At 61.8% G+C, this 23,126-nt stretch overlaps 1 protein-coding gene across 1 annotated transcript in view; it reads right to left on the reverse strand.

Annotated features, from left to right (window-relative positions):
• The window catches only part of Ccdc85c (coiled-coil domain containing 85C), a gene marked incomplete at its 5' end in the record, with an annotated part of 58,428 nt that overhangs the window by 11,946 nt on the left and 23,356 nt on the right, over nt 1–23,126 (reverse strand). Inside the window, 1 exon segment of the mRNA XM_005390452.2 lies at nt 3,286–3,359. Coding sequence (XP_005390509.2) covers nt 3,286–3,359 — 74 coding nt within the window.

Raw genomic sequence — 23,126 nt, forward strand, 5'->3', positions numbered from 1 at the left:
CACCTGGTGGGATGGGGGAGGGGGCAGTACAGGACACAGAGGTGGAGCAAGCTGGGTCCGTCGGTTGCCAGCCTGCACAAGGCCCGTCCTCTCTCGTGGAGCCGGCTTCTCCTGCACACACAAAGGAGGCCCCCTGGATCAGCCCAGCGGGGTCACAGCCCCCCGCCCCAGGCAGGCAGGCAGGCGGCTGGGCACGGAGAATCCTCGGGGAAAATAATAACGTGAGTGCAGGGAGTCTCGAGATGAATCATCACAGAGGAAGCGGCTGTGTTGGTGAAATTTTAAAGCCAACACGAGAAAGAAAATACGAACTGCAATACAGTAATTTAGCCTGTGAACACTCTGGCACACTGTTAATTAAAGCTATTTTAGAATTAAATAGAGGCCACGGGGGAGGGGCAGGCGTAAGCCCAAGGCCATGTCTCCTTGGGGTCTCACAGGACCAGAACGCTGCTCCTGGGTCTCGCTTTCGCTCAGGCGCAGGCAGATTCCCTGCGTTGTATGGGCTGGAGTGTTCTGCACAATTTGGTCTCACTGACGAGACTGAAATGCCAGCATCATAAAATCTTACATGCCAAGAGGCTGAGGCTACATCTCCTCCAAGATTCCCAAACACGGTCATCCAGCAACACAATGACTCCTCCAAAGATGGTGCCCTTGCTCCCCGGAGGGGCTCCCGTGTCAGCGTTTGATCCCGAGCAAGGGCCAGGTGGTCAGGGACCTGAGGGCTGGAGGCCTGGCTGAGCCCAGGGCACAGGGAGGAGGCTGCGTGGCCTCACCTTCCTGGTGTCCCTTAGAAAGCAGCCCCATGAGTCTCTCTGGTGGGCCAAAGGTAAGGTTGGACTTTGTGTCCCTAAAGGCAGGCCCCTCCTGGTCACCCCCTGCACCTCTGGGGCCATGACACAGGAAATCTCATGTGCAGTGGTCAACTGCACAGAGAAACTGAGTGCCCATTTTACAGATCAGGAAACAGAGGCCTGGAGTAGCTGTGGGGTCTTCGTAAAGCTGAACCCAAAGCTGAGCAAGGGATGCATCCCCTGGCCCCTCCTCACCCTGCCTCTCCACCTTTCTCCCCCATGCAGCAAGCCCCACTCGCCCTCGACGACACCCTCCTGGAGCGTCGCCCAGGACCCTGAACACTCGCCGGCTCTGTGGATGTTGACCGCAGTTCAGGGCCGCCCTCCATGGCAGCACGGGGACAGAGCAGGAAGCCTGAGGCCTCCTCTCAGGACGCTGGAAGTGGCCCTGACGTGCACTGGGTGGGAGAGCCTCGCCGGGAAGTCCCCTGCCTTGGGAGAGTCCATGCCCTGAAAGAAACAGCTGGGAGCTGGGTGCCCTTCGGCACAGCACTCAGACAGCACACGCTGGCTTTGCCTCCGGTCGGGCACCTGCAGCCTCTGCAAGGGAAGATCCGAGCTGCGCTCCTCCAGCCCTGGCCCTAATCTGAACCCTAACCTCTCACCACGAGCTGGGAGAAGCTGGCTCCTGTCCTCGAATCCCGCCTGACCACCAGCAGCCAGCACGCCTGGGTGCAGCCGAGGGCTGGCATCTCCCAGATTTTCAGAGGCCAAGGTCTGCCCAGTGGGCCTGGCCAGGGCAGGGCACAGGGCAGGGTGGGGATGTGGGCAGAACACACCCCTGCTACCTGGGAAGGGGCAGGTACCCAGGAACAGCTAGCCCTGGAACAGCGAGGCCTCGGGGCTCAGACCCTGTCCCCCCGGCACTCTGACAGGCAGGAGGCTCCTACAAGGAAGAGGGGCTGCTACTCCCCTCACGCATTTCCAGGCCCAGGGCCAGGTCCGACACTCGGAGCTGGGGTAGAGGTCCCAGGGGGCTCAGGAGCCCAGGAGAGCAGGCATAAAGGGGTCAGAGGACACTCCCATCCCCGTGGAAACAGGGACAGGGCCACCAGCTAGTCCCTGATCAGACCGAGGTGCTACTTCTCATAGAAGACACAGTACCAAGAGCGCCCTGAACTGGAGGCTCAGAAACGGGCAAGGGCCAGACTGGGGCAGACTGGCAGGCCCTCGGAACGTGGTCCTGCCTTCCCTCAGAGAAGGGGACCATCCCGGGGGCCCAGCTCACTGGACGGAGACCTGCTCCTAAGCAGAGGCCCTGAGCCCAGATGCTGCCCTTCTGCCCCCCAGCATTCCTGGTTCTGCTTCTGCCTGCCTCCCTGAGCCCCCCACCCTCCTCAGCAACCATGTGCAGATCACACCACACAGAGTGTGGGCATCTGGGGCACACCCCACAGCAGGCAAGGCCCAGCCCTGGAGCCGGTGTCCTGTGGGCAGTGCCCAGCACCTTCCAGCGCCTTCCACAGACAGGGAGCCAAAACCAGCCTCGGGACTGGCGCCCGCCCGTCCGTAGCACTGTGGGGCACCCCAGGGTGCAGTGCAGGCTGGAAGTCCTGTCGGCTGTGGGAACTGTCCATGTTGCTCCTGCAGGGACAGGCCGTGGGGGTGACAACCCCAGGGGCTCCTTGCTCGGGCCACCAGCAGCCACAGAGGGTGCTCCGGCCTCCTGAGCCAGGCAGTGGGCACCAAGCCCGGCTGGTCACCCGGCAACAGGGCCAGGCATCCCAGCTATCCCTGGGGTTGGTTCCCAGAGAAACGCTTGGGCATCCGGGGCAGCCACCTAGGGGCCAGCAAGGGAGGGGGCGCTGAGATTAAGCCAGGGGTGGGGACACGGGGCAGAGGCTGGGGAGTATTGGCCAAGCCAGCTGGGCCCAGACACAACTGGGGTTGAGCACCCCATCCCCCACACTTGTGCCCACCTGCACCAGGCTGCCCAAGGCTCCTTGTCCCCTCCAAGCTCCCGCCACGCTCCGCAAAGACCCAGTGCCCTCGCACCAGACTGCCTGCCCTGACCCTCAACAACCCCCGACCCCCGAGCCCCACAGCCTCAGTGTCTGGGGGCACAGGCCCAGGCCTAGGTGGGAGGGGGGACTCCAGTCCAGACAGGAACCAGCCAGCAAGTCTGGCGCGGCAAGGGAGGAGGCCCTGGGTGGGTCTGCCCGCCTGCCAGAGGGACAAAGTGGCCCGTCTCATCGCCAGTTCTGTGCCCGCGCTCTGGCCTGGGCCCGGTGCCAGCCCCACAGATCCGCAGGCTGCTCTGGGAGCCCGGATTACAGCAAGGATTAGGCCGTGACCCTGCTTCCCAGGAGGCACTCAGGCGGCAGGGAGGGGCAGGCAGGCGGGAGGTCGGGGGCAAGGGGCAGACGGGCCGCCAGGTTCACTGGGGTTGGTGGGCGCAGGGCCCCGCCCCGCCCTGCAGGCCACCTACCTGTGGGAGGAGCTTGTCACCCTCCAGCAGCTTCACCTTGGTCTCCAGCTGCCGCGTGTAGGTACACGAGGGATCTGCAAGGACACAGGAAGCAGGGACGTTAGCCACCAGCAGGCGGAGCCCAGCCCTCAGTGACAGCCTCGCCACCCAGCCTCACCCACCCGTCCTGGGGTGATCCCTCCCACTTGCCATGCTGCAGGCTCAACACCACAGCCAGGGCCAGCCCACCCTGGGCCCTAGAGTCCCCCAGCCCCTCCCTGCTAAGCCATGGGGAATCTGAGGCCCAAGCTGCCAAGGCAGCGCCTGGAGGGCTCGCTTCCACCTGCCCTATTCTCAGGGGAGCCAATCACACCCCAGGAGCCTCCTCGCCCACAGCTCCGCAGCTTCCAGCAACCAGGAGCCAGGTGCCGGCCGACGCCCGCAAGACACCTGTGGGACCGTCCCACGGCGTGGACCCAGTTTCCGGTCAAGGGCAGCGAGGCCAGGCAGACACCTGAGAAGGGGATGTGTACACCACACCGGCCCCACTTGCGGTTGTATCAGAAAAGCAAATCTGACCCCCACCCCCGTCCCCACACTAGGCCAGGCACAACCCGGGCCCTTTCCCCACCGGACAGGGCAATGACCTCCAGCCTAGGAGGTCTGTAGGGACCCACGGGGGTCAGGAGGCGGAAATCAGGCAGGAAAGGGACATGTGGGCCGAGGCAGCCGAGCGCCCTGTCCCAAGCACGGCGGAGAGCCGTGGCACCGGTACCACATCGGGTGGCCACATAGGCACCTGGGAGAGGACGGACAACCACACCTCTTTCCAGAAGTCACAGAGCCCAGGTGCCAGTCGGGACCCGTCCACCTCCACTGTGGGACCCCCATCCCCTACACTCAGCCCCACAGGAAGCAGGGTCTTCCCCCTTGGCCTCAGAGGCACCGGCTGTCACCTCAGGGCACTGGGGGCTGCAGAACAGACCCCTTGGGCTTCTACCATTCCTGGGCAGGCAGGGGACTTGGGTGCTCCCGCGGATAAGCCAGGATCACCGTGCTGACCAACCATGGGAACCATGCAGCGCCCATCCGCCCCAGCAGGAGCCCGCTGGTGTCTTGGGGGCGACACGCATACCATGTGCTCTCTCCTAGCCTCAGGCTCCAACACGGGACAAATGTGGGGCTGGTGAGCACAGACGTCACCAGGAACGTGGGCACTTTCCCATGCTGGCCTGGCCCCGACCTCACAGGCCCCTGCCTGTGTGGGAGACCATTTCCTGTTACCCTGGCCTCTCCCCCGAGCACCCATGGGGGACAATCAGGAGCCCTCTCCATTCAGCCCAGGCCACAGGACCCAGTGGGGCATCCGTCCAGCCCTGGCAGGAAGCAGGGTGAAGGCGGGGGAGCTGCAAGCCAGACCCTCCCTGGGCTCCCTCCCCGGTCACCCCTCAGGAATGTGGGGCTCAGAGAGGAAGGACGGCAGCTCCCAGGCAGGCCCAGCCCACTCGGGGTGACAGCTGCACCTGGCACCCAGCAGCTCGGGTGGGGACCCTGCAGGGCTCATGTCACCACACCCCACTCCCAGCTCCACACCCAGCTAAGGAGGCAGGGCCCCAGAGGCGAGGAGACTGACCCTGGCCCATGTCCAGGAAGTGGGGAGATGAGCTGACCCATGGCCTGTCCACCCAGACCCTGACCAGCCCCAGCGGCCACATGGGATCTCCCTTGGGGCAGCAGGTAAGGGGTGGGGTCCTACTGCTCCCAAGTAAAGGGACAGATGTGCTGTTCACAAGTCACCCAGCACCCACTGCCAGCCTCCGAGTGAGCACTGCCCAGAGGCCACAGCCAATGCCCAGATCCAGCCGCGGCCTCTGAGAAACCATCGCTCGGGGTCACCCTGACCCCACCCGCCGGTGCACGGAACGAGATACAGGGTTCGCCCAGCTTTTTATTTCAAAAAAATAATAGCAGCCTTAAAAGTATTTCCAACCATGCAATAATTCTAATGGAATCTACCCCTAAAATTAATTCTAATTATGAAGACTGTGGGCAGAGTCACAATGGCCAAGACTGGAAATAACGATTTGTCCCTCAATCACGGCGAGTTCCACCCTGTCATTATTAAAATGCTGTTTGGGAAGAGTTTCTGTCCTAAACAATACCGAGAAACGCTCAAAATGCCAGTGGGAAGGACTGGACCCAAAACGGTATGCCTAACGGCTGCTGCATTTAAAAATATCTACGCAGTGAAATAAACTCAGGGAGAGTGTGCACGGAAATACTACCGCTCCAATGGGGGAGCAAGTGATGTCTGTATTTATTCCCACCATTTCTTGTCATTTTCAAGTAACCTATTTCTTCCTTTCATAAACTACAACAATGCACGAAACTGCAGTGCCTTCCCCTTTCCTGTCCGCCCCCACTGTGGTCACTGAAGTTTTATGGCCCTCACGTCTGACCCAGTCCCCACCCAGCCGGGTTCTTCACAATGCCAGGAGCCAGCCGGCCAGCCGGGCACGGTGTCCCCCTCCGTCAGGAGCAGCGAGGAATAATGACAGCGAGGGGACCTTCCCAGGGGGCCGTGGACCCAAAAAGAGCCTGGCTCCCTGAGGACCATCCTTCCCAGCGGCCTCGAAACTTGTGACCTCACCAGGCGGCTCCCAGCTGCTGGGTGATGAGCATGCAATTAAATTAATCCCAGGGCTGGCGGTAATGAGCTGGAGCCATGAGGGAGGGAAGCATTATCGGCCGGTCTGGCTGCTTGGGGAGATGACCACAGGAGGAGCTCTGGGCTGAGCTGGCCAAGGTGTTCCCTCAGATACATGCCTCCTGGCCACAGGACAGAGACCCGACGGGACAATTCAAATAGGGGCCCCATCCGGCTTCTGGCTGTCTTACTTCCAGGAGCTTCACTACCCCTCGGGTCCCCGGCTCCCTGCAGATCTGCCAGGTCCCTCCCGACCCGCACTGTTCCGGCCCCATCCACAGAGCCCTGCCAGAAGGTCCTGCTGGTGATCACCGGGCCAACCTGCCTTCTCAGAAGCCGTGAGACGGGGGCAGGCCCACATCGCCCTTCCCGGCCCGTTTCCTGCCAGGCAAGGTGATGTCACCCCCAGCTTCCTCTCCAGCCTTTGAAATACGCAGATGACAGGAACCAGGGACCAGGCGCAGGCCTACGAGCCGCCCCTCCTGCCCTCTGGGCCAGGATGCAGGGCAGCTGGCCTGAGACAGGAATGAGGTCCCAGGGCCTTTGCAGGTGGCCCCAGGGAGCCCAAGCTCAGCCAGGGAGCAGAGCAGCGAGGCAGAGAGGGAAAAAGCCGGGAACAGGGGCAGCGGTACCCTGGGAGCCACCTGCTCAGTGGCTCCCCATGGGCGGCAGATGCCCAGGCACGGCCCCCTGGAGAGGGCATAGAAACTGCTCCCAGGCAGGGTGCAGGGCCGGTGCAGCACTGGGCTGAGAGAGTGTGACATACCCCCACTGCAGGGGAACCGAGCCTGGGGCTGCAGTGACAAAGAGGAACACGCAGGCTGACTTCCCAGCTGCTGCCCACCCCAGAGCCCGGCCACCCCCGCCTCCCTTCCGGCCCCTGCTCCTCGGAAAGTCCTGTGTCCCGCTTGTCCTGCCCTTGCCGCATTCTGCAAGGTCTGGGGCTCTAGGAGACGCTGACTTTCCCTCCAAGCCCTTCCCCTTGCGTGTCACGAACGGTTGGCCGTGGCCTCGGCATGGCTCTGGCGGCAGAAGGGCCTCATTAAAACAGCCTGCAGGCTGTCCGCTCCCCTCTGCCATCTACCCCTGCTCAGAGACTCGGGTTGTGGAAACTGCAGTCCCACCAGGCACCTCTCAAGCCCAGCCACCTGCCGTGCCAGCCGGCCTCTCCCCCCCCGCCTTCACTGCCCCACTGGACGTCAGCAGCGCTGCAGAGTGTGAGAAGGCTTTGGGAAGGAGAAACACAGGAGGGGCTGAGCGAGGCCTTCCCGAGGAGCACAGCCCTGCCCTGCTGCAGTCTGCCCCCTGTGTGCTGAGCACCGCTCTGTGCCCGGCCGGGGACCCCACACACCACTTGCCGATCTCCGGCTTTGGGGACCAAAGAGCCCACCGGGGCACCCAAGTTCAATTCCACAGCAAGCGACAGGGCTTCGCTGCCAAGGGTGAAATCGGGAGCGAGCGGCCAGATGGAAGCCCTGCCCCGGCCCAGCTCATCCAGAACGCTGCCCGGCCTGGGTGCTGGCAGTCAGTGCCCGTGCGCTAGGCCACACGCCATGGCGCTGCCTCCTCCAGCTACCGCTCAGGAAGCCCGACAAACCTCAGGAAAACCATGTGACTGCCACTAGCCCGGGGACACGGGAGAAAAGAATCCCTTCCCTGCCTTCAGTGTGGGGCAGGCGACAGCCTCACCCGTGACCCACAAGGCTGGCAGCGTGCCCAGCACACACACTGTCCACCTCACGCGTGAGGATGGAGAACTGCTGAGGGAGACGGGACAGGCAGGAGCTGGCCACGCCGGCAGGGACTCCTGCCCACGTGGAGGTCACGTGCCACCTGCTCCCACAGGCACCCACCTGCACGTGCTGCCTGGCTCTTCCGGGGGCTTCAAAAATCTGATTTCTTCCGGAAACCAATCGCATTGGCCTCTCTGGGGAGGGGCGGCACCAGGGACATTTTAAAGGCTCTCCGGGCAAGTCCATCCCAGCCCCGGGCAGGAGCCTCGGAGCCACACCGTGTGGGCAGTCGGCTCCGCCCCTCCCAGCCTCCTGACCCACCCGCAGGGGAGCTGAGCCCCACAGCAGACGCAGCTGAAGCCACAGCACGATGGCGAGGTCGATCATGAGCCCTGAAGGCTGCACGGAGGGCAGGAAACACTGCTGCCTGAGTCGGGGAGGCAGGGACGGACAGTCCCCTCACAGCATAACGGGAGCCAGAGGAATGCTGTCACTGCCGGATACCAAGCAAGTCCCTACCATGTGTCCGGCATGGTGGAAACAACTCTCCCATCCTGCCTTCCAGGACCCAGGGTCCAGGAGGGAGAGGTACAGCAGGAAAGGGATGTGACGCCAGGGGGCCTGTGGCTGCAAACGGTGGAGCCTCGGGAGAAGGACAATCAGCCGTCGGAGCAGCACATGCAGCGCAGCAGGAGTCGAGGCCAGAAGGTGCACCCCAGGCCGGTGATAGGGATCACAGACCCCAGAGCAGAGCAGGAGAGACGGCGCAGGCGGCCCTCCCATGCCCGGGAAACATCTGGACAGTGCCCGGAGGTGACACATCTGGACAGCACTTCTGATACACTGGGAACAGGAGCCGTTGCTCTGAGCCAGGCAGTAGGACGCTGAGGCACAAGCGCTCGGGGAGGCAGGAGCTGTGTAGGGACCCCAAGCTGAGACAGCAAAGCCATGCGGTGGGCAGGCGGCTGGAGCATGCCTGGGGTGTGGCCAGGGGCACTCTGTGTCTTCGGGGAAAGGGCCAGTGTTTCCTGAATGCGGCACAGCAACGGGCGTCCGAACAGAAGAGAACTGGACCCCAACCTCATACACCACACAGAAAGCACTTCCAGGAAGGGAGGAGAGTTCTGTGCAAAAAACAACTTTAAAGGCCAGATGTGGTGGCACACACCTGTAATCCCAACACTTGGGGAGGCTGAGGCAGGAGGATTGCTGCGAGCTCCAGGCCAGCTTGGGCTACAAAGTGAGTTCAAGGCCAGGCTGAACTACAAAATGAGACTCTGTCTCAAAAAAGACAAAAAAAAAAAAAAAAAAAAAAAAAAAAAAAAAAAAAAAAAAAAAAACCTTTAAAAAAAAAAAAAAAAAAAAAAAAAAAAGACATGGGTGTGGTGTGGTGGTGGGTGCCAGGAATCCCTTTACCTCAGCACTTTAAAAGGCTGAGGCAGAAGGGATCACTTGGAGTTCAAGGCCAGCCTGAGCAACGTAGTGAGACTTTGTCTCAAAATAAATAAAAGGGGCTGAGGATGTGGCTCAGTGGCGGGGCACCCATTCATAGGTTTGGCCCCCATTGCCAAAGGAAAGAAAAAAAAGGGGGGGGGCTTTTGTGATATGTGCAACAGCGTGAAGAAACCTTGATGACTTTAGGCCACAGGAAAAAATCCCAGCGTCCAAGACTACGCAGTGTAGACTCCATTCCCACAAACCACTCAGAACACAGCACACGGGCCAGAAACGGAGAGATCGGTGGTTTCCTGGGGGCAGGGGAGGGAGGGGACAGGGCACCTGCCAACCGCGTGGGTTTCCTTCCGGGGCGACGGGGATGGTGGGGATGCTGTGGAGTTAGACGGAGCAACAGTGGCACAGCTCAGTGACCAGACCCGAAGCCACTGAACTGCACACGTTCACGTATGTGTGTGCATGTGTACACACACGTCGTACATATACAGATTCAGAGACCAACACAGGGAGATATACAGAGATACAGATATAGGTATATAGACACACACTTATTCATCCAAGGTAGCGATGAAGCTATTGGTTTTCAGGGTTTTATTTGAACTTGGACTTTCACATAGGAAAGGATTTTTTTCAAGAAAAAAACATAAAGGAACTGTCCAACCCAAATGCAGGAATATCAAGGGTCTGCCCGAAAAATAAAACAAAGCAAAAACACCAGCCCTGCCGACAACAGCTATGTGGGCAGTTAGAAGACAAGTGACCATCTTGAAGCCATGTGCCAGGCCTGCCCCAGGAGGGAAAAAGGGACACATGGGGTGCACAGACTCCCGGCACGTCCACAAGGAACCTTGGGAGGAGGGCAAAGGCCACCGGAAGAGCGGAGTCACCGAGGGGGAACCGAGTGGTCACCGCGTAGGTGACAAGATGCCAACCGCTGCATCGTGGTGGACATGCAGACTGCGACAGGAGGGGAGGGGCCGCTGGAGAGGGAAGGGGCACCCGGCAGGATCCTGCGGCCCAGGTGTCCAAGGAGACAGGGCTGGGCATGTGCACCTGGCCGCAGCAGCAAAGGTCTGGAAACGCTCTGCCCATCCTAGCCAGGAGACCAACACCGGGTGGTTAACCCAACAATGAAACGCTCCACTGAGATTAAAAATGACCAGCCACGGTGACCCGTGTGCACAGGGCCACGTCTGGGAAACACGCGGGGGAAGGGGCAAGCCCCCGAAGGACACAGGATGCTTTGAACACAAAGCTGAAACCTGCACCGCATCCTCGCACGCCGTCAGGGACACCTGCCGGGGGCAGCAAAGGCTGATGCATGGGAGCATGACCACCGTCACATCCAGGCTCCTGGAAGGGGGCGGCAGGTGGGGGACACGATACTCAGCATCCCCCCGCACCAGAGGAAAGGGTCTGAGGCTGAGATGCTCTGGTGCTGACGGTCTGATAAAGGGAGCTGTGCAGTACATAGTTTTCGCATGGTTCCCCAAGCTTAGCACTTTTTGCACATTTATTAAGAAAGAACAAGTTAAAGAGGAGACTCTGGGCAGTCCAAGACCTCCCAGAACTCCTGGTGCCCCGACGCCCCTCCCAGGGTCCGATTCCCAGGCTACTTATGAGAACAGATGTCCCCAGCAATGGCCTCAGTTGTGGTCCCTTCCTCCCTGAGGGGCGGCTCAGTACCACGGAACAGCAGCAGGGGCATGCCTCGGGAGGGGCGTCCTGGGAGACCGGAAGCCGCCCACCAGCAGCCAGGGACCACAGCAGGCCCCCTCTCTGTCCCCACCTGCTCTGTCCCCAGAGGAGGAGGAAGAAGAGGAGGAAGAGGAAGAGGCGGCTCTGGTATGCAGAGGTCACAGCAGGGATTTGACTCAGTCTCCCGCAGGATGCAGGACGGCGTCCCCGCAATTAGACAGGGTGTGAGGACCCGCCCGGCAGAAAGTAACACACTCAGGGCGGGGACGGCAAAATGGTGTCCTCCTCCATGTAAAAACTAAGTGGGTGTTGAGGGCCCTAAAAATCAGGCCACGCCTGCCTCAAGAGCCACCCTTGCAGTGTTCCTGGGCAGGGCACATCGTCTGGCAATGGCAGAGGACAAGCCACCCACCCGGGAGAGGCTGTGAGCACCCCTGGGCCCCCGGGTCCCTTCAGAAGGGGCAGCGTGGCATCAGGGAAAAACCCGCCCAAGAGCTCCGGCCTGTCAGCACCCTCCACGCAAGCTTAGGCCTCAGCTTCCACCAACAGCGCGAGGCCTTGTTCTGAATAAAGTCTTCAGCCGTAGTCAGGGGCAGCACATCGCCCCCCAACAGGCCCAGCCCGACGCCTGAGTCTATCGAGTGTCCCCTGTCAGGACAAAAGGGGCTCTATTGATGAGACTGAGGGTGTGGACACGGAACAAGCAGCCCCTCTGCGGGGACCGAAAACAGAGAGCTTCTCCCGGCTGAGGTCCGACATGCCATGTCCGTGGAGGGCGCAAAGGTGATGAAACGCCCCCCCCCCGGCCCAGGCCTGCAGGCAGCCTCTAAGCTGGACGAGGAGGGGACACGCAGAAGGGACGCTTAGTTCCAGGAGGGAACGCAGCCCTGCTGACATCTTTTTGCCCTGTGGTTCCCGGAACTGAAAGAGCATATACACTCATGTCCTGTGGGCCCCCAAGGCCCTGGTCACTTGTGACAGCAGCCACTGCAGATGAACACAGGGACAAGGTCACAGCTGTGGGACTTCAGGTCACCTGCCGTGCCACTCGCAGCCTCAGTTTCATCTAAAAAAGAAATGGCACCGGCTCTGGCAGGCAGGCAGCTGTGCGGACTCCGTGGCAGAGGGCTGCATGTCCCGGGCCAGAGCCTGGGGCCCAGGGCCTTGCCCCACGGACCCACCATCCTCCCCATACTCCCACCCCACTGCCCGGCCACCACGGAAGTGGGCAGCGCCCCAGGGTCCCCGCATGGCCACACAGTGAGCACTTGCCTCCGTGCTGGGCCTCCAGACCGCACCCTCCATTCCCTGAAGCCCCTGCACCACCTGACAGTCAGGCCTGGCACAGGCTGGCATCACTGCCTACCTGACGGGGACACGAACCCGCGTGAGCAGCGCCACCCCAGGCTTCCTGAGGCACATGTGGCGCTGTGAAGCAAACGTCCTCTTCTCCGCTTCAACGCTGAGGCTTTTGCAGAGCAGGGAGTCCTGAGGCCAGACACTGGTCAGTCACGACTCGAGACAGACGCAGGCTGGTCCCAGGAAGGGCAGAGCAGATTCTCCCCCGTGACGAGGCCCAGGGCTGGGGCGGGCCACACAGGGCACAGGGGCCAGACAGACGCTAGAGCTGAGCCCAGGCCCTGGCAAGGCCACGCGGGGACACTGGGTAGCACAGTGAGTGGCAAGAGGGCAGCAAAGCCGCCAGGAGGAGCTGTGGCCCGAACCCCTCCCCACGCCCGCCAGCTCAGCCCCTGGCCTCTCAAGTCACCGGTCCAGGATGCAGGACAGGAGCGGCTGCCCAGGCCAGGCCCGGACTTAAATGCAGGAGCCAGGAGAGAAGAAAGGAGGGAAGCAAGAGGAGTGACCCAGGCAGGAAACAACCGGGCTCAGCGCACACGCAACAAGGACCCGAGGCCATGGGGGCCACGGACAGCATCTACGGGGGCTGTGGAGGATGTCCTTGGCCCAAGGCCACTGCAAGTCTGCTCTGACAGCTGTAAGGTGCACCAAGCCAGAAGCTGGGGCTCCAGGTGGGAGGCTGGGGTGGGCGGGCCTCAGCCCTAGGCCCTCAGCCCCATGGCCCATCACCCTTCGGGCCAGCAGGCGGGCAGGGCCTGGGCTTGCCAGGGTCACAGTGGGGGTCACCAGGGCGGGCCTCTGTGAGGCTCCAGGGCAGTCAGTGCCAGGTCGCTTGAGGCGGGAATAGTGCTGGACACAAAGGCGCTCAGAGGTCTTGTCCAGAGCACCCAGGCTTGGTGTCCCCCAGGTACTGAGAGACCCACCAGGCTCCTGGCCTCCCCTGGGAAGGACGCGCACCTGTACAGCCTTCGGGCAGGGGCCCTGAGGGGGCGGCAGCCCAGCGTCCACCTGGCCGGGCCTGGCCGGCACTGCCCCCTCACCCCGTGACCCGGAGCCCAGCGGCCTTTCCAGACACACAGCTGGAGTCGCTGCCCTTTGGACCGGCTCTGCCCATGGTGACGCCAAGGTCAAGCTGCCGTGGGCTGCACTCAGGAAACCTGGCTTCCTGCGTGGCTTCTGGCACTCTGCCATCCGAGGGTGACCCAAGTAGGGCTCAGCCAGGAGCCCAGGGTTCTTCTGGTCAGGAGCCCCGTCGTCACGGCGCACCGGGCGTGGGCTGGGGTACTCTCGGTGGGAGAGGGACTCCCTGCATGCCGAGCAGCGAGTCGGGAAGGGCAGGGAAACGCTTGCCTGCTTCACAGCTGTGTGGCCTTGCGCCCGTGGCTAAGCCTCTCTGGACCTCTTGGAGCCCTCATGTGGGACAGAAAATGCCCTTCACCGTGCTGCCACAGGGACAGTGACAATCCTACAACGCCCGGGCCAGAGAGGGGTGAGGGACTTACAATCACCCCCAAGGTCCTTCCCAAGCCTCCGTCATACCAGTCCCGGGTTCACATCCCAGCAGGGCGCTGATTTCCCACACAGCGCCTGGGTGACTCCCCTGGGCCTGAGCCCCGCTGTCAGGGGCGTCCTCCTTCTCAGGGCCGCTCTTCAGAGAAAGCGGGAAGCCTGGATCCGATGCACCAGAGGGGGAACCTTTCCCTGTGATCCGAGCCCTCCGGGGGACTGAGGCAGGAGCGCCCCATGTTCGAGCCCAGCCTGGGAAAACTCAGTGAGACCCTATCTCAAAAAGCCTGGGGATGTAGCTCAGTACAAAGGCCCTGGGTTTAATCCCCAAAATCACCAAGAAAGAAAGAGAGACAGAGGGAGGGAGGGAGGTGGAGAGAGAGAGAGCGAGAGAGAGAGAGCGAGAGAGAGAGAGGGCTGCGGGCTGTGTGGGCAGGAGGGAAGGCCCAGGCCGGCTGGGCAGCGGTGGTCAGGGTCGGGGCGTGGCCCCAGACCTGGGCAGGTCCACCCACGGGAGTGGCTGCCCAGGCTGTGCCAGGAACCCTGCCCCTGCCCGTCCCCTCCCGGAGGTTGGCAGACATAGGAGCAGAGGGACCACCGTCCTGTCCTCTTGCAGCCCTGGCCTTGGGAGAGGAGAGACGTTGAGCCAGGCCTGCTACAGACCCACCCTGCCCACCTGCACCTGCCAGAGTCAAGCGCCGCCGTCCACACCACTTCCCACCCGAGCACCCAGGCGCCGGCCTCCCTGGCCCCCTGCCACCTGCAGGCATGGCCCTGCCCAGAGCACATGGCCCTGCACCCCGGGCGGTTCTGATAAGGGAGGCCTCGCTGCTCTGCAAGCTCCTGCAGGCTGCAATCAAGGTGCAGGTGGCAGGGGAGACCCCTGGTCACCCTCATTCTCTGGCAGCCGCAAGCTCCTCTGGCCGCTCGAAGCCCCACACAGTGCAGAGACAGAGCCAAGCTGTCCACTGAGGACCCCGTCGACAGGAAGCCACCACTCTCCCACTCACCCTCCGGGTCTGACACAGTCCCCAGACTCGGGCTCCTGTCCCTGAGGGGCACAGCCCACCTGGGGTGAGCGGTACAGAATCCAGTCCGTGTGCGAGGGGCTGGACTCGAGTCCTGACCAGCCACCTCCTTGCTGTGTGACCCTGAGCAGATTCCCTCCCCACTCTGGATCTCAAGGGAGAGGCGACAGCTCTGAGGAGCCTTGCAGCATGGGTGGCACACGTAAGTGGGCACAGGTGGGCACGGCTTATGGAGGCAGCAAGCCCAGGACCTGCCGGGGGCTGTGCTGCTTTAAGAAAGAGGCGAAGCAGAACCAGCCCAAAGGTCAGAAGACAGCCGTGCCAGGATGAGGTCAGTGTTTGGTTACCAACGAGAGCAAACAGGCCTCAGTCTTGCAGGAATACCCTGCAGGGGAGAGGCAGGAGGGGCAGGGTGTGGCATCACACCACAGGTGACAGGGAACAGTCACGTCCTGTCTCCACAGGGACAGGCACAAGGCCCTGGGAGGGGACGCTCAGAACCAGGGAGGACACACAGAGGGACCTGGAAAGTCGCCTGTCCCCAGCTCTCCTGCCAAGGACGGGAGCCGGCCACACTACGGTGTCTACCAACTGGCAGGTGCTCACGCCGCAGAAACTGCGGGAGGGCAGACACCTGGGCCATCAAGCCCTCCTCCACCCCGGCACACGGCCAGCTGCTTGTCCCAGCCAGGTGACAATGACCTGATGATGAAAGCCAAGGGCGGCCACCCTGTTGGATAAAATAAAATCCCTGTTTTATGAATGCACACTGATGTTTTTTTAAAGCTCCAGCCAGAACAGGGCTGAGGGAGGATGGACAGAGCCAGGGGTCCGTTGCCACCCCCCGACTGGTCATCAGCCTCTGACGAGACCGAGGTGGTCCCACAGGCTGGCAGAGTGGCTCCACGTGTGCCCAGCCGGCAGCAGCCTGGGTTCCATCCCCAGCACCACAAAAAAATAAGAATACAAAGACACCCGCGCCGTCTCCAAGCACCTCCCACGAGTTTGTCATTATTTACAGGGACGCACGCAGCACGCTCTCCACAGGGCACCGCCCGACTGTCCCTGATGCCGGCAGAAAAGAGCGGCAGGGCCCTGTACGTCGAAGGTGGGGACAGCTGCCACCACGTGTGGTCCTGGATTCGGAGAGTCGATCTAGAGCACCCTGTTTGGGCGAGGTGCCTCTCCACGTCAGGTTTCCCCGCAATGGTCGGGCTGCTGTGTACACGGAAGTCCTTGTTCCTGAGAAACACACCCAAGCACTGGGGGCGGAAGCAGGGTGCTAACGCAACTTTTCTCACACGGCTCAGGGCAGGAAAGAAAAAAGTCCACAGCGACAGTGAATGAGGAGGCCAAGGTGCAGGACCGATGGGTGGCCCTAGGAATGCAGAGCCCTCTGTAGCACTGTCGTGTGTGAGTCACCTCCCTGCCTCGGGGACACCACACCTAACACCTGCCTCTTACAGGAGAGGGTTACTTAGGCTCACGGATTCAGTGGGTCTGGTCCGTGGTCGGTTGGCTCCAAGGCAGAAGCGGCGTGGGGGAAGGGCCTGGGGGAAGGAAGCTGCCCACAACGTGGAAGCCAGAAAGGAACTGAGGACAAGAATACCCTCTTCCGGGCACACCCCAGTGACCCACCCCTTCCAACCAGGCTGCACATCCACATGAGACTTTTGGGGGTCATTTCAGATCTAAACCATAACATCATTTTTTAAAAAACTTTTTGAGACAGGGTCTCACCATAGATAGACAGATAGATAGATAGATAGTTGGGGTTGGCCTTAAACTCACTATGTAATCCAGGCTGGCCTCAAACTCACAGAGATCCTCCTGCCTCAGCCTCTCATGTGCTGGGATACAGGTGTGCGCCACCACACCCAGCATTATAATTTGGGGGATGGTAGGGATAGAACCCGGGGCCTTGGACACGCTAAGCCACTGTCCCATTGAAGCACACCCTGCAGACAGGCGGTCACCTTGGGAGGCCCTACTGACACTCACCGCTGGCCCCCAACAGACCACACTGCCCCCATCCTCTAGGACCCAAGGCCAGAAGGGTCTCTGAAAGGGAGCTGTGGAAAGACCCCAAATCGGGCAGGGAGAACCCAGTCTCAGGACCCCAGGCCTTGAGACCAGCCAGAACCTGTCTCCTCCAGGCACCCGGATGTCCACCTCTGTAAACCTTGTCACCTGCCCCCCAGGAGACAGGTCCTGGGCCCAGGCACCACCGGCCCGGCCACCCACCCCGGCAGCGAAGTGCTGGGTCCACACCTGGTTCCCCTGCAGGGAATATTCAAGGGGCTTCCTGTCCCCTCCCACTGGAAACCAGGCCATCAGTGCGTGCCCCCGCCCCTCACTGGCACAGGGGCAGAGCAGCACAGAGCTACTCCTTGCTGGGACATGTGCTCTTCCCTAGTTCCCATGTTGGCAGGTGACAAAAACCCCCAGGTGCACAAGCCGGTCACAGCCCCCAGGTGTGGCTCAACACGTCACCCCTAGTCACCCCCGCATGGGGAACCCCACCCCCAGGCCCCAGGTCCTCAGCTCCAGGGCCTCTGGGGCTCCCTGTCCCCACTCTGGAGGCCCCTCGATGTGACCCCATTATGTCTTTCTCAATTGGTCACTTTAAGCTTGGCCCACTTCACTCTACAGGGGAAGCCGGCGGCAGCCTGTGCGAAGCGTGTAGTTCCCGGGGCTCCCTCTTTGGTGCCGGGCAACGCAGCTCCACACCTGGGGCCGAGGCAGCTAGCAGTGAGGGAGCCAGAAGGAGATTCCCAAGTCACTGCCCGCAGCCCCGGGGGGCATCCAGGCTCCCCCAGACCGGGAGGGCTCCGGGGGCTGCTCCTCGTCACAGCCAGGGCCTTTGGGGGCTTTGAAGGCCCTCCCACAATGCCCACAAGCCCCAGTGCACAATCAGCTTGCCCCTAAGCCCTAAGCCTGAGCCCTACCACCCTCAGAAGAGCTCCAAGCCAGCAGCCCCTTCTCCAGGCTCAGAGGGTGGGGCAGGGGGCACCAGACTGATCTCCCTGTCCAGTGACCACTCCTGTGTCATTCAGAAAGCACCTGCCTAAGGGCAACCTTCCCCCGGCTGCACACAGTTAAGCAGCACGCCTGCGTCGGAGCACTGGGACCTGGCCAGCTTGGGCAAGTTACCCTGGCAACCAAACAACTCTGGCAGGACTCCACTTAGGCGGCTTAAAAAGGCGCTCGAGGGGGGGCGGGTGGGGTGCAGCTCAGCGGTGGAGCGCTTGCCTCACAAGGGCTGGGCCTGGGTTCCATCCCCAGCACCACAAAAAGGAGGAAAACAAAACAAAAAAATGCTTGAGAAGACACCAGGGCTGGGGGGCCAGCAAGGAGGGGCTTTGAACCTCAGAGCCTAGGGATCCACAGCTGTGAGCCAGTGGGCAGACCCAGCGCCCATACTGCTCAGGAGCCGCTGACGCTCGGACTCAGCCAGCCCGGGAGATCCCCGCAGCAGGGGACGGGCCGGGGCAGGCTCCACAGCTGCTGGTGGCACCACGGGCCGGTGATGCTGGCAGATGCCCTCTAAGGGCCATGGCATGTCTCTGGGAAGCCCTCTGCCACCCTCCACAAGTCACAGCACACGTGGCTATAAAGGCGAGAAGTTGCCCAAGATCCTCTTCATCAGAAAGTGCAACCCAGGCCTGGGAGGGGAGCGTGCCTGACTGTTCACACAGGTGCAGCGCAGGGACTGCCACCTGGGCCATGAGCTGGGCACCGGGCCCGGCCTGCAGGAGCCACCAGCTTCCGGCACCACGCCCAGCTTCAAGGGGCTAGAGCTGGGGTTTCACACAGGAAGTAATATCCAAAACCACCCGGGTCAGCCGGGTCTCAGGTACGAAGAAAGCTGCCTGCTGGTGCCCTGACACTTCTGATGGAAACACAAGGTCGCTCCCTCTGCAGCCCTTCCGTGCACACAGGCATGCACACACAGGTATGCTGTGCACACACATGCATGCACTCACACGTGTGCGCACACATACACACATGTATGGGTACACTCGGGTACACGCACATGCATATACACGAGTGTGCACCACAGGTGTACACAAACTCCAACACTCACCCTGTCCCTCCGGGGCCTTGACGCTGAGGGAAAGCAGCACCGGGAAGCCGTCAAGGGGTCATTTATTTCAATTATTAAAACAGCAGCCACTCATTCTTGAGCAGTGTGTAATGCCACTTAATTACCCAGTACATAAAACTGCCTTTGCGTCTTAGCAGAGCAGTAAATCAGCTCGGAACCAGGAGTGGTTTCAAGGGTTCTAGCCAGAGATCCTGGGGGTGGAGAGCCATCCCTCATGGTCCCCCCAGCCCCAGCCCGAGAAGCAGTAAAACAGACCTAAGCTTCGAGTGTGGCAGGGACAAATGGGTGGCTCACTGGCAGCCTGCCCCAGCCTCTCCGTCCACTCCTCGGCCCCAGCCCCGGCCCTGCCCCGCCGTGCTCCATCCTTTGTGTGGTCAACAATAGCCCTGCCAGATGGCGTGGCGTGGCCAGCGGCCCCTGCAAGCCAATCACTCATGCCGTCGGCCCCTGCAGGGCTATGGGCAGGAGACCTGGGAACTGGCCCAAGCTACGCGCCCCCACCCTGCCCGCAGTGGCCTCTGCTCCGAAGCACAGGGTTGGCTGGGCCAACTGGAGTACCTGGGGCAGGAACATCCCCTCAGGGGACACTGCATCTGCGAGACTCCGGGAGGAAACAGGACAGGCCCGAGTGTGCCAGGAAGACACCGGGTACCACACTTCCCACAGTGCTGGCAGCAGACAGCGGTGCGGAGCTCGCCAGCCGGCAGACACAAATCGCCCCCGCCGTGGGCCACGTGGGTTTCCGCGTGCCAGCACCCCCAGCACTTTCCCTCTCATAGACAGGGAGGCCAGTAGTGGCTCGCTCGGGAGCGGGAGGGCCAAGCCGATCTGGGACCGCAATGCGGGTGGGCGCAGGTCCTCTGCCGCGGGCCTCTGGGCCATCTCTATACTTGGCCACTTCAGGCCCTATTTGCCCGATCAGCCTGGGTGCAGGCGTTGGCAAGTGTCCCCGCAGAGGGACTTCGGGCAGAGGGGCTGCACCTTTGCGGTTGTCTAGAGATCAGCAAACTGCGCTCTATAGAGACCACCCCACTCATGCTCCTGGTAGCCACCTCGGAGAGCACCCTAGCACCCTGCTGCCCCATCTCCGGTCCTCTCACAGAAAGAATCCAGGCCCGCATCCCTCCCGCCAGCCACGGCAAGGAAGGGGCTGGGTTCAATAGGAAGGAACTGGTGCTTTTCAGATACCCCTTCCTCCGCGGAGCCTTCCAGGACTGCCCTGAGAGCTGCCTGGCACACTGGGGTGCCTCCAGCTCTTCTGCAACTTCATGCCCACATCAGCCTTCACCCTTAAAAAAAAGATCCCAGCACTGTGGGATCTCACTAGCGTACTAAGCTGCTCAAGCTGGACTTGAATTTGAGATCCTCCTGCCTCAGCCTCCCAGAGTGTCACAAAGTATAGCCCTTTAAGTCTCCTCAGCAGCCATCCAAATTAAATTTTTTTTACAGAAAGACAGGAATCTAGTACATCTGAGACCTCTTGGGCAGAATGAAGTCAGTTTAGAGGGACACTGGACAGATGCACTATTTCCAGGAGGAAAGTGAGCACTCTGCCCTTGTCCACAGAACCCTCGGGATGCCTGGGAACCTGTGTGGTGGCAGCTGCCACCGAGGGCTACCAACCACCTTCAGAGGAGACAGACAGACGGGCCCTCCCAGCAGCCGCCGGCCTCAGATCACGCAATCAAGCGGCTGCACTCAGGACTTAGTCACGGGCCACCAATCTCACTGTCCCCAACTGGTTTTGCCAAAAACAGCTGGCTGAAACAATAGCACTGATGCTTGGGAACACTATGTCTCACCCTCTCCTTGGGGTCCCTGGCCCCCACGCCCTGCACGAACCCCAGCTTTCTCCTCTCCTGGCCCACCCAGGCTCCTCAAGGCCTTCTGAGGGGGTGTCCTCCTCAGCCGCGACCACAGGGCTCAGCTACAAGCCGGACTCCCAGGCCAGGGCCATGAGCCTGGAGGGCGGGTACTGCTGGGTGTGCCATGCCCAGCGCTGTGCAGAGAGAGAACCAGCAGAAAGGACATCGATGGCCCAGAAAAGCCAGACATCGAAGAACCCACAGTGAGAGCAGCCAGCAGGGACCAAGGCGAGTTCCGGAATAAGTCGGGCGGTGGACACGACACCCTGAGCCCGTTGTCTGGCTGTGCTGCTGGCAGGGGAGCTTCTGCTAGACACCCCAACCGAGCAGCTAAGACGGGATAGCCACCAACACCAACCAACAGACGCGCAGCGAGCCGGGCACGGGGACGCTAGGAGGAGGGGCTCTGACAAACAAGCGCACGCGGACGGTCCCCAGCCAAGGCAAGCACAGGCAGCTGTCACCGCGTGGCGGCCATACCAGCTGCTCCATCCCTGAGCCCAGAGACGCCATGAGCCGTGGGGACACAGCCCCCGTGTCGTGGGTGCTGAGGGCCACGCGTTCACAGACACGAGGCTGACGGCAAACAGGCACCTGCCCAGCACTCAGGGCAGGGCTGGGAAGGACGCGGCTGTAAGCACCCCAGTCCCACCAAAGGAAACTGGCCTTTTCTGAGCGCCAGCTCTGTAGAAGGCTCACTCCTGCCGGTCAGCGTCGCTGCCAGTACCCACTGCTTTGTCCTGAGCCAGGCACAGAGCCAGACAGCCCACCTGGTCACCTCAGACTTGCATGGCAAACACTGTCATGGCCCACTTCACAGATGGGGAGACTTAGGCTCTAGGGAGGGGTATAGTTGCCTCGGTCACCCACAATGGTGCCTCTGTAGAACCCAATGCGCCAGGACACCCAGGCAGAGCTCAGGCCTGGGAGACCCCCAGCCCCTCCACCCTCTTGCCGCCAGCTGTGAAAGGGGAACAGCCCATCTGGCCTGCAGAGCAGAGGGCCCAGGGCAGGCACGGGGGCACTCAGGAGAGCAGGGTCACTCCCCACACGCCCGCGGGTCACCTCACAGCCACGCTGGCCCGGCAACTTCTGAGAGTCACAGGAGCAGGGCAGAGGGGCTCTGGCTCACCTGGAAATCAAACATGAGTTTTTCGGGTGGACCCCAGGGAGGGGCCCTAAGTCCGTGAGGGTTAGGAGTCGCATTCTTACCGGATGGGATGCCAGCTCGGACAGGTACAGGGGATGCTGACACGCTTCAGGATGGGGCCCAGGCCCCAGGGTAGAGTCTGTGACCCCTCCCCACCAGGGCTTCCCCTTCCCTGCTTCCCAGGAATGAGCTCCCCAGGCCCATGCAAACTGGAGTAACAGCACTCACTCAGCCTCCTCCTGTGGCTGCCAGGGCGTGACCAGGGCCCAGCCGATGCCAACCCATTTCCGCTGCGGGCGGGGGTCAGCCGGCTCCGCAAGGCGATCCTGCATCTTGGCTGGGCTGCGGCAGCCTAGGGACGCGCGCCCACTCCCGCCCCAAGCGGCAGGTGCTGGCCAGGTGGGCTGGGGCGGCAGAGCCCTGGGTCCCTGCCCTTCCCGGCTCCTCCCACTTCCTCGGCCCTCTTCTCTCTAGAAACTGCCTGAAGCATCTCGGGGCAGCTCCCGTGACCAGCTTCCCTGGGGCACACGAGCCTGGGGCCCCTCTGTGAACCCTCCTGACGGACTTGCAGGGGCGCCAAGGCAAGGACCCGGAGACTGCTCAGGGCCGGGGATGCGAAGCAGCTGGCAGAGGGCGAGGGGGCTCCCTCGGGAGGACGACGCTGGGATTCCGCAGGACGCAGGGGCAGGGCACACTAGGCCTCACGGCCACAAATGTAAGGATTACTCCGCGTTGCGTTGCTATTAGTGGTTTGGCCAGGAGCCAGGCACAGACGCAGAAAAGGGCAGATGAAACGTGACTTCGGTCAGGTGTCAGCCAGGATGCCCGCAGAGCCAGCTCGCCAGTGTGGAAGACCGAACAGGAACGGCGGGGGCGGGGCCGCGCATGCGCCTCACCCGGGGGCGGATCCCGGGGGCGGATCCCAAGGGCAGGCAGGGCCTCTCTCACCTGGGAGCGCTGTCGTGCCCAGCACAGCCTAGGTACACAGGGGGCCTCACCTAGGGTCCCTGGGGATCCTGGGATGAGTTTGCCGCAGAGGGGGTCTGCCAGAACTGGGGGGTAGGGGATCAGATCCAAAGATCCCAACTTGAGCCTGTGTCTCCACTGTCTGTCCAGGCCTGGCCCCAGCCAGAGTTGGACATTGCTTTATTTGATTTGATTGAGATGCCGCAAACTCCCAGGTCCCAACAACCCTCCAGCCTCTACCTCCTAGTAGCTGGGCCTGCAGTCTCATGCCAGCAGCCCAGAACGTC

This window comes from Chinchilla lanigera, unplaced genomic scaffold (assembly GCF_000276665.1).
Source record: "Chinchilla lanigera isolate Chin_1 unplaced genomic scaffold, ChiLan1.0 scaffold00037, whole genome shotgun sequence".
NCBI lineage: Eukaryota > Metazoa > Chordata > Mammalia > Rodentia > Chinchillidae > Chinchilla > Chinchilla lanigera.